Source organism: Cryptomeria japonica, chromosome 2 (genome assembly GCF_030272615.1).
Source record: "Cryptomeria japonica chromosome 2, Sugi_1.0, whole genome shotgun sequence".
Lineage (NCBI taxonomy): Eukaryota > Viridiplantae > Streptophyta > Pinopsida > Cupressales > Cupressaceae > Cryptomeria > Cryptomeria japonica.
In genome coordinates, this window is record NC_081406.1 from 514988610 (window position 1) to 515001904 (window position 13295).

The window sequence follows — 13295 nt, forward strand, 5'->3', positions numbered from 1 at the left end:
TCTGAGCTATAGATCTTCTTGCCGACTTTCCATTGCCTTAGATTTGTTAACAAACTTCTTCCACGGCTTGCCAATCATTGATCCGCTCCAGCTCATCAGCTTCTTTCATTAAATATCACATGTAAACATTTAATGCATTCTGTTATAGCTTGGTTACAACTTGGTGAATACTAAACTTTACTCGATAGACATTTTGTCTTCATTAACCGACCGCGATAACCTTAGGGTTTACCGACTAGGTTCCTTAAGGTTTACTGACTAGGTTTTTTGCCTGATAACATAGTGTAGTATTAACCTTTACATTTTACAACATATGTATGATGTTAAAACAATCTTAAACATCAAGATCTCATCATTGTCTGACTCGGTAGAGTTGCCCATTGAATAACTTATCCCTTTATTCATCATATTCTTTCCTGTGTCTTTACCAACTTCTTTATAATCTTCATATCATATTTCTTAAGATATGGCAACATCATACTGAATTAGAAAATCAATTTCTTGACATCAATGACAAAATAATAATATCAAGACAGTAAAACATCTTTAATCAGTTATGTCCATAATCATCAACAACCTTCTCAATATCCTTGTTATATTGCCAACAGTTACACAAGTGTTACTTTGACAAATAGAAAAGTGCAATGTCACACTAATTACCCCTTTGTTTTGTGTTTTAATCCCTTAGATGCCTTCTATCTTGAGAATGATAAACGAACAAACACATTAAAGGATAGTGCATACATGACTATAAAAAAGAAAGATGACGACATACATGTTAATTAAAAAAAAAAATCAATATTAAATTAAAATTACTACCATTGATCTTAGATTTATTAAAAGTACATCCTTGATGATATACTATATTCTAATCGGTTCATGTGTCTCAAAAGAATATACTTATTATATTCTTGCAAGCTATGAATTTTATATGGAGGACTTTGCTTGTCAATTTTTAGGTAAGAAGATAACTAGACATGCAACATTCACCTTTTAAAGTCTGAGCAAATGGTCTTACACATTATGAATGTACATTTATTGGAGGCACTTAGCACATAAACTAAATCATTTTTTATATATAAGAAATCTTAATTATCTTCCACACCTTTTCAATGTATCTATTACACATCAAGATGAAATTTGCTAATTTTTAAATTATTTATATATTCCTAACATTTTAAACCTTATCTGTGTGGAAAAAGTAAAGGTTAGATTAAAATTTTAAGTTATAAAAATTAAAAAAATGATTATTCGCTGCTGCTTTATTCCTTCCTCCTCAATTCATTTGTTTTCTTTTTAAATCCAAATTTCATAATAAATTGCCAAAAAGTAAAAAATTAAATTTTAATTTATAAAAATAAAGAGAAGTGTTTATTCCTTGCTGCTTCATTCATTTGTTTTTTCGAGTATTTTTTTTCCCAAATTTCATAATAGCAATTGGTACATACCTTATCTGTAAAATGATAAAGAAAATGGAATTGTACATCACGAGAGGATACATGATATGACGTTCACTTGCAACAGTATTTCGGTAAGCTCTGCCAAACGCCCTCGAAATTTCATAAAAGCAGTGGAAGCAGAGGCGAAGATAGCAAAAATGATAAAAACAAATGATATTCAAATGGAGGATCGTACAAAATCTTCGACCCTTAGGTAACCCAAAATTCGAATAGCTTTTTTGCGTACGACCTATGTACCTTTCGTTTTCCCTTAGCAATGTATTGTTTCAGTCCTCCTCCATGCAAATTTCCTCGCATTACGCTGCATTCCAAATGCAGAGCACCAAATATTATTATAAGTAGAACCCATTCTCGCTGTGCTGTAAATATAGCCTCCTGCATAAGAATTTTTTAGAGAACATTAAAGCTAGTGTTGTCTGTAGTCTTGAACATGTCGACTAGCTGGGACGAGAGGCTGAAGATGTCGATGCTCATGAAAAATCCTAAGCTGGAGGACGAAATTGATGAAACAGCAGGATCTTCGAGCTTGACAATCTCGTACCAGCAGCAAATCAGGCCGCTGCTTGATGCCGTAGATAAGCTGCGGAACCTGAACATAATGAACGAAGGAATCCAGCTTCCCAGCATTGTGGTTGTGGGCGACCAGTCCCACGGCAAGTCCAGTGTTTTGGAGTCCCTGGCTGGTATCAAGCTTCCCAGGGGAATGGGCATCTGCACACGAGTTCCCCTCATCATGAGACTCCAAAGCTGCAGCGACAAATCTGAGGCCCAAATCTCCATCGAGTACAGCGGCAAAAAGGAGATAATAAAAGAGTGGGACATAACATCCGAGATCAAGGCCGCGACACAAGAAATTGCAGGGGGCGGTAAGGGAATAAGTTACACTCCGATAACGCTCCACATTACAAAAGTTGGAGCTCCGGATTTGACAATGGTGGACTTACCGGGCATCGCCAGAGTTGCAGTCGACGGGCAGCCGGCGGACATCTATGAGCAAATAAGTGAAATGATAATGGAGTACATCAAACCGACGGAGAGTATTATTCTCAATGTTTTGGCGGCGACTGTGGATTTTCCGACCTGTGAATCCATAAGAATGTCGCAAACGGTGGATCCAAATGGCGAGAGGACTCTGGCGGTGGTGACAAAGTGCGACAAGGCGCCCGAGGGCCTTCTGGAGAAAGTGACGGTCGACGCCGTCAACATTGGGCTCGGGTACGTCTGCGTCCGCAACGGCATTGGGGACGAAACCAATGCTGAAGCTCGGCAGAGAGAAAAGCAGCTGTTCGATTCCCACCCGCTGCTGAAGAAGATCGACAAGGAAATGGTGGGAATCCCTTTGTTGGCTGAGAAACTGATGCAAATCCAGGCCACAACCATCAACACAACGCTCCCCCAAATCTGCAACCAAATCGACGACATGCTGGCAAAGCGCCAGTCTGAGCTGAGCAGCCTCCCTCAGCATCTCTGCAACCGGCAGGAAGCCGACGTGGCGTTCGTGAAGCTGCTGAACGAGATTAAGGAGTCGCTGAAGAAGATTGTGATTCTGGGTGAGTTTCAGCAGTTTCCAGATGATCCCCAAATGCACTGTACTGCCCGCCTGCGAGAGATGTTCGACAAGTTCTACAAAGAGCTCTGTCAGAGTGGCGCAGTGAGTACAAAGTTTCTGGCGAAGGAAACCCAAATGCTGGGAGAAGCTAAGGGCGTTGGGCTGCCTAATTTCTTGCCGCGCTCTGTATTTCTGGACCTGCTGCAACAAATGGTTGAAGAGGTCTCCGACAGGGGACTCGGGATTGCATCAACCGTTTGGCAATACCTGGAAACGGTCATAAATCGGGTCATTGAGCACTACTGCCAGTGTTACCCGCAGCTCAGGTCGCGCGTTCAGCGAGCTGTGCAAGGGTTGGTGGTGGAGAAAAAGCAGGAATGCACTGCACATGTTAAGCAAATGCTTGAGATGGAGAAAGGCATCGATTTTACCCTCAGTCCTGCATATATGGAAACTTATGGCAGGCTCATTCAGTCGAAAGGCCAGTTCACGGACCGACTGAACCTCCTCATCAAGGATTCTGGCAGGGGCTACACCTCGGGCTCTGGTTACAATGTAGCAGAAAAGACGGTGGTATTGGACGATTTTGGGGAAGTGGATGTGGCGGACATAATGGAAATGCCGAGCGAGCGTGTGGAAGAGGCGTATGAGATGCAGATGAGCGTTATGGCGTACTGGAAAGTGGTCATTTTGAGGATGGGAGATGGGATTCCTCTGCATCTGCAATTTGTGTGCAGAAAATTGGTGGGCAGGGAGCTGGAGTCCCAAATTCTGAAAGAAGTGGGTGGCCCCAATTTCGGTGCCATGGAAAAGATTATGGAAGAGAGTCCAATGGTGGCTACCAAGAGAAAGAGCCTGATTAACAGTCTCCAACTGCTCAAGGATTCCAAAACCGCCGTCGCCAACATCATGGATCGGGTTGCAGAGGCGGCCTAAAGGTGAGGCTTTTACCCCTCTTTTAATCGCTTTTGACCTGTAACTTTATTTAACTGTTTGAACTTGGCCAGCATTGTTAACCTGGTCTATTGATCGGATTGCAGGGTATAAAAGGATTAGATGATTCGATTTCCAGTCTGATGGCATGCTAGATTTACAGCTGAAGGTTTTGCTTAACGACACACAGAACTATTAATGATACAGACCCCTCTCTTTATCAGCTTGGGATTTGAAAATGGAGAATTTGGTTGAGTACCACCCAGAACTATAGTATAGACGTGTTTTCTTCTTCTGGGTATTATTCCGTTGCTTGATCAAATACTATGTAAGGATTATTGGGGCGCTTGATTAAATATTATGTTCAATCTCCGCATACTCTCCACTTTAATGTACTGCTTATATAAACATCATTGGGTCGCTTTTGTATGAAAAAATATTCATTTCTTATCGAATATATATATATTAGTACCACTTGAGTCTATAAGGAGCATACTTGGGTCACTTTTGTATAAAAAATTATATTATTACCACTTGCATTTTTAGATAGCGCAAATGGATATAGAAAATTTAGAGAATATTCTGGCTGACGAGAAATTTAATATAATAGAGGGTGGTGTTTGAAAAATGATATTTTTATTATTATAAATTATTAGTGTTTTTGTATTATGTGAATATAGAAAATTTTATATTTAAAAGGTATTCAAACGAATATAGTTGAAACTGATTTTGACAATGACTATCATTAGTTTGTTTGTCTCATTTGACTCTTATTTGTATACATCTTTTTTATAGGAAATAGGTGAGATGACAATTTTCGTCGAAGTAGAACAACATCTAATAGAAAATCAAATAAAAACAAAGCATGAATAAATTGCTTTGGCTATGTCTATTAATATGAGGGAAACATAAAGATAGGATTTAAGGAAAATAAATGTGGTGAAAACGAGTAAAACATGAAGTCAATTGATTAAAGACAACTTATATGATAAAACATAAATACAAATAATTTTATGATAAATGTATTAATAACTTAAATAAATAATTAAATAGCTTTAATTTTGTAGATTGGTGGACGAAGGGAAAGATTCACAACAATTTCTTATTTACTAATGGTAGTAACAAGTAGAATGATGCAACATAGGTTGGAATTATCTCTCTCACCATTCACCTATCCTTCTCATAGGGTCTTCTGACTTAATAGACAACAGTAAATTTCCCAACCTAGCATGCAAGGATGCTAGGTCTATCTTGGAAGGCAGTCAATCCCCTTTCCACTCTCTACTACAGAACACAAAACTACCATTAAAACTACCTTAACATTACCCATTCCACCCAGTCTTACCTTACAGCAAGGTGGAATGGTAATCATTTACATCTTAGACTCTCAACCCCACATACCACTCAGGTTCAAACACTTCCTATCACAAAAAAGGCAAGAACTCCCATCTTCCTTACCACCCGAACTCCAGACAAATGCAAGAACAAATTAATTCTTAACACCACTAACATAATAAGAATGCTCCTATAGAAAGAGACCCTACAGGCTGAGCAAACAAGAGCGGAAAAGAAAATTCAGAAAACACCCGAGTTGAGCAGGAGAAAATGAAATTTCTTTATTCCTTGTTCCTTCAGTCTTCCTTCAACAATGTAACATTCAACAACCAACCCTGCCTCATAGTTTTCGAGGCATATAAAACTTCAAAAATTTGGATGCCAACAGTCATACCATGATTGTAATGATTGTTGGTGTTCTAGTTACCACCGTTTAGGCATCTTTTCCCATTTTATTATCATTGACATTAAATTGACCCTACAAGAAACATATAATTGAGGAAATACAAAACGGTCACCATGGACCTTTATTCAAACCGAAGTAAATCAAAATCCCTAAAACTCCTAAGTCACAATTAGACCAAAAATGCCAAGGTGGTGCTCTTGCACCATACACCCATAGAAGAAAAGATTTCATCATTCTGATGAAATGAGGTCTCCAACTTTGACTCCATGCTAGTTAATGTCTGCTTCAGACATCCAGGTTGCATCCTCATTTGGTAAACCAAGCCATTTGACCAAGTACTCTTTATACTCCTCCTTGTTCTCTTCACCACTTCGGAATCTAGGATAGCTTCAAGCTGCATAGGTTGATTAGGTGGAAGATCTTTAATCCAATCCACATCAACATTCTCAGGTTCACCTACTTCCTGACTTGCAACAAGAGATCCCTTAAAAGGGTGTAAATCAGCCACATTAAAGATTGGTGAGATGGTAACTCCTTGTGGGAGTTCTATCTCGTATGCATTATGACCAAACTTGTGTACAATCTTGCAAGGGCCAATCTTTTTCATCATTAACTTGGTGTATTTTCCATTGGTAAGCCTTTCTTTGCTGAGATAAGAAAACACCATATCTCCACCCTTGTATTGGACATCTTTCTTTCTCAAATCTGCACTTTCCTTATACTTTCCCACACTCTTCTTTAAAGTCTCTATGACCTGTTCATGGATATCTTTCATGGTTACAACAAAATCTTCAGCATGTGCACTTCTTTTATTCAATTCACTTATGTCTCTTAGCTCATAGACTCCCCTTGGATGCATTCCATAAACAACCTCAAATGGACTTTTGCCAATACTACGGTTGACTGAGTCATTATAGGCATATGCAGCCCATGACAAGATCAAATCCCAAGCTTCCTTATGTTCCTTTGTCAAACATCTCAATAAATTGCCCAAAGATTTGTTCACAACCTCTATTTGCCCATCTGTTTGAGGATGGTAGGTAGAACTGGAGGTTAAATTAGTCCCTAGCTTCCTCTAGAAGGTTCTCCAAAAATGGTCAATGAATTTAGAATCTTTGTCTCATACTATAGACAATGGCAAACCATGAATTCTTACAATCTCTCTAAAGAGCAAATGTGAAATATGAGAGGCATCATTGGTTGTCTTACATGCAATGAAATGTTCCATCTTACTAAATTTGTCCACTACCACATAATCACTATCAAACCCTCTTGAAGTCCTTGGCAGTCCCAACACAAAATCCATACTTATTTGACTCCCATGGTTTGCTTGGTATGGGTAAAGGTTGATAGAAACTAGCATTGGAACTCGAGCCCTTAGCCCTTTGACATATCATACAACTATCAACAAACTTTTTCACATCCAAGTGCATCTTTGGCCAATAGTATAACCTCTTGAGTTGTTCCAAAATTTTATCACAACCAAAATGTCCCCCTAAAGTACCACAATGCTTTTCCTTCACCAAATTCTTCCTCATTGAGCATTTAGGTGCACACAATTGGGTCCCCCTTGAAGAGTAACCCATCTTGTATCACAAAATACTCATATTCCTTATGAAATGAACCTTGAAATTGCTGGCATACATTAAAAGCATCACTGAAATATGCATCAATAGCATACATACCTCTAAAATTGTCTATTCCCACACTTTGGAACTGCACTTCTTGTACTAGTCTTGCTCTCCTACTCAATGCATCAGCTACTTTGTTGGCTTGACCTTTCTTATGTTTGATGGTGAATGTATATGCCTAAAGATATTCTACCCATCTCATGTGTTTATGACTTAGTTTCTCTTGGCTGTTAAGAAAACTCAAATTATGATTATCAGTGAATACTACAAACTCCTTAGGTAGAAGGTAATGTCTCCATTTTTTAAGTTCTTGGACCATGGCATAAATATCCAAATAATATAATGAATATTTATTTTTGGCTTCATTTAGTTTTTCACTAAAAAATTCAAATGGTTTTCCTTCCCGGCTTAATACTTCCCCTATTGCAAACCCACTAGCATCACACTCAATAGTAAATACTTTGCCAAAATTAGGAAGTGTAAGGATTGGCTGTTGTGATACCTTTTCCTTCAAGAATTCAAAACTCTAATCTGCTTCCTTTGTCCATTGAAACTTGATCTTTTTCTCCCCCTTAATGGTGTCAATCATTGGTGCAACAATATGACTGAAATTTCTAATAAATTAGCGGTAATAACTTGTCAAACCATGGAAACCCCTAACTTCTCCAACTGTCCTAGGTCTAGGCCAACTGATTATCGCTTCAACTTTGGTGGGATCCATCTTCAAAGTTCCTTGGGAGATCAAAAATCCTAAATAGACAAGTTCCTCTTTCATCCACACACACTTCTTGAGGTTGATCATTAGTCTTTCCTCATTCAATCTCATTAACACCCTGTCCAAGTGTTCCAAGTGTTCTTCTTTTGTCTTGTTGTAGACTAAAATGTGATCCAGGTATACTACTACAAACTTTCTGATAAAATCCCTTAAGACGTCATTCATGAGTCTCATGAATGTATTAGGGGCATTAGATAACCCAAAGGGCATCACTAACCATTCATAGAGGCCTTCATTGGTTTTGAATGTTGTTTTCCACTAATCACCTTCTCTCACCCTTATCTAATGATAACCACTCCTTAAATCTATCTTTGAAAAGTACCTTGCATCTGCTAGGCTGTCCATGAGGTCTTCTATCTGAGGTATAGGAAATCTTTACCTAATTGTGATTTTGATTATAGCCCTAGAGTCTATGCAAAGTCTCCACTTCCCATCCTTTTTGGGTGCCAATATAGTTCGCACAATACATGGACTTAGGCTCTTTCTACTAGAACTTTATCCGACAGCTCTTGCACCTGATTTTTGATCTCCTCATTTTGTTGAGGTGTCATTTTATATGCTGCCTTATTGGGCAAACTTGCACCAGGTATTAAGTCAATGTGATGACTTACATCCTGGACTGGAGGCAAAGCATTTGGCAACTCCTCCACTACTATATTCTCATACTTGTCAAGTAGACCCTACACTTCACTTGGGACTTCTTCCTTTTCACTAGTTGTAGTTTTTGCAGATTGGTTTAGCTACGATGGCATATCCACATCCTTCCTCCTCAAGTTCCTTCAAAAAATCCTTCTCCTTCACCACCATGACACTAGGTCCTTCATGAGCCACACCCATATCTTCTTGCAGTTGTTCAAGGGTATAAGACACTCCATCCTTCTCAATAACATAAATGTTTTTATGCCCATCATATTGGGCTTTCATATCAAATTGTCAAGGCCTTCCAAGAAGAAGGTGGTACACATCCATTGGAACAATATTAAAGAGAACTTTATCCTTGTAAGGACCCATATTAAAAACTCTATCCATGCCTGCTCATCCACAAGTACTTGTTGTCCCTTATCAAGCCATGATATCTTATAAGGATTTTGATGAGGGATTCTCTTTAGCTTAAGTTTTGTACCATTTCTAAAGACACTATATTATTTGTTGAACTTGAATCAACGAACTTTGCATACCTTGCCTTGAGATTTGCAAGTTGTTTGGAACAAAGCTTTCCTTTGTGGAGGCTCCTTGATGGTTGGTACTTTTATTAGAGTCCTTTTAATAATATATTGTATACTTAATTGACTATATACAATTTTTTGCATCAAATATATTATAGAGGATGGTGGACATGCACCCCAAGCCCTATGAAATATAGTCCAAGATTTATGGAATTAAATTCTAAGGATCTTAAATGGACCAAAGAAAGCACATTTAAGTCTAGAGTGGCATATGACATTCATATACCTTGCAAACATGAATAAATTCAAAAGTGGCATATGGACAAACATTGAAATTCATAAAATTAAAGTCTTTGATGCTAGCATGTGAATAGAATAGCAAATCATTTGAAAGTTTGAATGTTGTTATCAATATTTTTGCAAATAGACGAATCAATGTTATATATATATATATATATAGACACACACATAGTTTTATGGGAGACTAAAACAATCATAGCAAATGATGACCATTTGCCAATGTACAATGTTTGTGGTATTTAATGTATTAAATTGCTTGGAATTCAAGTTAAATCTAAGTTTGTAACCTTCTTTTTATATTTTATTTACAAACTACTTGTAAATGAATCACTGTAAATCATGGATCCTCCAACATAGTAATCTCATGATTATCAAAGAACACATAAATAATCATTAATTGATGTTTCTCCTCAATTTGTTTTTGATTAAGATAAACGGGTTTTACAGAGACCCGAAACCCAAATCCATCCAAAAATTTAACACAGTAACCAGAGTCTAACTAGTTGCTAAACAACAATAGAAATAGGGGATTCACCCCAAAATAGAAAACTGCAAGACGCACAAGAAAAAAAAACTAAGAAAGAGCTTTCATAAGCTCAACATTCTTCTGAATCGCTTTATTATTAATCTCATGGAGTTCCTCCATAATGAACCTCGAACTACCTTTTTCCTATTGTTTGCTCCTGGTCCTGGTAGAAGGTCTTGTGGACGTCTGCACCTCCTGGTTTATCTTAGCCAAGTCGATATCAGGGGATCTCTCGGCTCTGGTCATCTACTCCTTCTGCATGGCAATTTTCTCATTGACTCTTTTGAGGTCCTCGACATTGTTATGCATGGATTCCTTTCTAACCTCCACCAAACCCTTAAGTTTACTTTTTATCTTATGTATTTCTTTCTCCAACCTATCGATTTTAGCCTCATGTCTAGTCTTCATAACCTTAATATCTTTCACAATTTGTTGGGACAACTTCAGGAGTTCGTCGGTCTTATCTGGAGCTAGAATCTCAGTGAAAGTGGCAATAAGATCCCTAATCCCTTGTTTTAGAATATTAATCTCCCCAAAAACCCATCGGAAGCATTCCTCTTGATACGTCAATGACTTCCCCAGGAGCTTAAAACATCCATTTCATCATCTTTGGTCTCATTGGGGACAACATTGAGGGGGATGTCAAGTTTAATTTCATTATCTTCCTTGTCAAGAATCTCCACCTGTTGGCATATGCACACTCCAATGAGACATTGTATGTGATTGAAGGTTTTGTCATTGATGGCAATCTTACAATCCTATGGTACCGGCAAGGCATTACACTGGCAAGATAGTTCATTGGCATCAGCAGAACACATTCTACACCAGCACTCAGAACACCGGCACCGACATAGAGAAAGGAAGCATACTGGCACAAAGGCTGACAAGATTTTTGATATATTATATTTTGTTTATTATTTGAAAAAATTTGTAGGCTGACTTGATATCATTGTAAAATGACTCTTATATATAAAAGAGATCATCATAGACATTTTGTAAGCAAGTTAAGGAAGTGAAGTAAGCAAAGAAAAAGATTAGGCAGACCTATTATGCGAAATATAGGTTAAGGGGTATATGTAAAAAATAGAGCAGAAATCGGTACTGAATCTAGCATTGAAGATGCTATTGTAAAGCAGTACAAGTTATTGGATTTGTATAATCCACATTGTAAGTCAGTGAGACTTCCCATTTGAGCAGTGAGCTCTAGGCACTTGGCCTTCTTGCATGTGTAGGCCCCTATTGTAAGTAATATTCTCTTATTGGCCAGTGAGTGAATATTGTGGGTCACAAATCTCACCAAGGTTTTTCCCACACCAGATTTCCTCGTTAAATCATTGTGTTATGGTGTGACTTTCATGTGGTTTCTTTCATTTATGTTTATTGTATTATTTCTTGCATATTGGTACACTGTTACAATATGTTCTGCATGTTTTAAATTGAGAAATTCTAATTACCAATTAGATACTGATTCACCCCCCCCTCTCAGTATCTGTGAGTTTCCTAACACCACCTTTTTTCCAGTCTTTTGTTTTTTTAGATTTTGCAGGCCCAATATGTGGGTCTGCGAAACAAGAGATTTCTTTTTAGCAGCCCATCTAGGTGGGTTTTTTCTACTGCTACTAGTACTAGGAGTGGTCTTCTGTAGGGGACCATCATCCTTTGAGGGTTTACAATCTAAGTCATCTGACACATGGACATCATTCCAGTCCATAGCCATTCTCCCCTCTGCATTGTCAAACTCCGTATTTGAAACATCATGCACCTCCTAGCTGGCTAAAGACTTAGGGTTTTTCAGAGCAGGGGAGGGTTTAACCTCATGGGCTTTAGAAGACTCCATAATTAGGAGTATTAAACCCTCATGCAGAATTGGATTATCCTCATTCTTAGAGTGCTTACTAATAGATAGCTCCAAAGAAGATAACAAATGAAACAAAATGAAAATTCTTTTGTCATGCCTAAAATGATCCAGAATCGTGAAATGGTAAGAAAACATGCTAGCAAAGCAGCCATCGAGGGTTATGTACCTCATTATGAAATCCATCATGTCCGCCCAAAGACTTTAAAGGTCCAACCTATTATAGCTACCATCCGGGTTCTTCTTAACCCTTCTTCTTTCACTCTGTTTTTCATAGAAAACTGAGAGGGCTTCTTCTGAATTCTTCCTTTCCCTAAAAAATTTCCTATCCTCCATGTTGAGCCCAAAAATCTTAGCAATAAAGGATTCATCAATTTTGAACTCTAGCCAAATACACAGGCAACACCCCATTATCCCAATTCCTCACAAACAAATTCATGAGCTGGTGGTTTTTTCCATGAAGTTTTTGAACAAAGGGCTCCATTCCCCCATCAATGACTTCCCTCTAGAACTCCTCATTTCTCTCTCAAAGCTCACATGAGGATGGCTCCACTCTATTCTTGTCTCCCCCCATCATGTTTCTGCTTCTGTAAATCTTTTTGACGACACCAAAACCAAGCTTCAGATCGACGCAAAACAAACAGAGCCACAAGAACAATCTAGAAACTCGCCTTCTCTTTTTTCTATGAAAATTCCTACACATATGATATGTCATCATGAATGCTCAAGCGAAGAGAGATTTTTGGCGTCCTTCCTCGCCAACTCACAAAACTGGAGTAGGAAGGAATCCCCTTCCTGCCACCAATTTTCATCATCTCTATCCACACCAAGATTAGCCATGTGGTCAGCTGGCCTATTACCCTCCCTCAAAACATGCGAGATTTTAATAGCCTCAAATTTGGACATCATTTCAAAGCATTCTTGCATTAAATGGTTAATCGTCCAACTAGGAGGAGATTTTTGGTTCAAACAATTTATTATATTTAATGAATCACTCTTTAGCAAGACCTTCTTAAATCCTCCATGGCTAGCCATTTTAAGCCCAATGTAGGCTGCATTTGCCTCAGAAAAATGGTTTGTCTGAGTGCCCAGTGGGAATGCCACTGCTGAGACAAGCAGGTAAGTTCACCAAGATGGTGAACAGAAAAGTGGCCACATGCAAAAAAAAAATGAAATTTTTCATAACCCGTGCATGTTCTAAAAATTTAAAAACATGCTAGGCTTGGTAACACCAAGCCTAGCCAAAAATAATTATAAAATTAAATTTCCTCCAAACCCCTACGGGTTTCAAGGAACATTATATTTTATAATTAAAAATTAAAAGTTTCAAGGAAAATTATATTTTATAATAAAAAATCA

General features: G+C 38.1%; 1 protein-coding gene across 1 annotated transcript; it reads left to right on the top strand.

The window, feature by feature from the left end:
* The first annotated feature begins 1595 nt into the window (after window positions 1-1595).
* Window positions 1596-4416, top strand: LOC131045260 (dynamin-related protein 4C). The gene is made up of 2 exons (XM_057978812.2): window positions 1596-3947; window positions 4050-4416. Exon 1 carries the CDS (start codon window positions 1891-1893, stop codon window positions 3943-3945), a length of 2055 nt encoding a protein of 684 aa, XP_057834795.2. The 5' UTR covers window positions 1596-1890; the 3' UTR covers window positions 3946-3947; window positions 4050-4416.
* Window positions 4417-13295: the final 8879 nt, after the last annotated feature.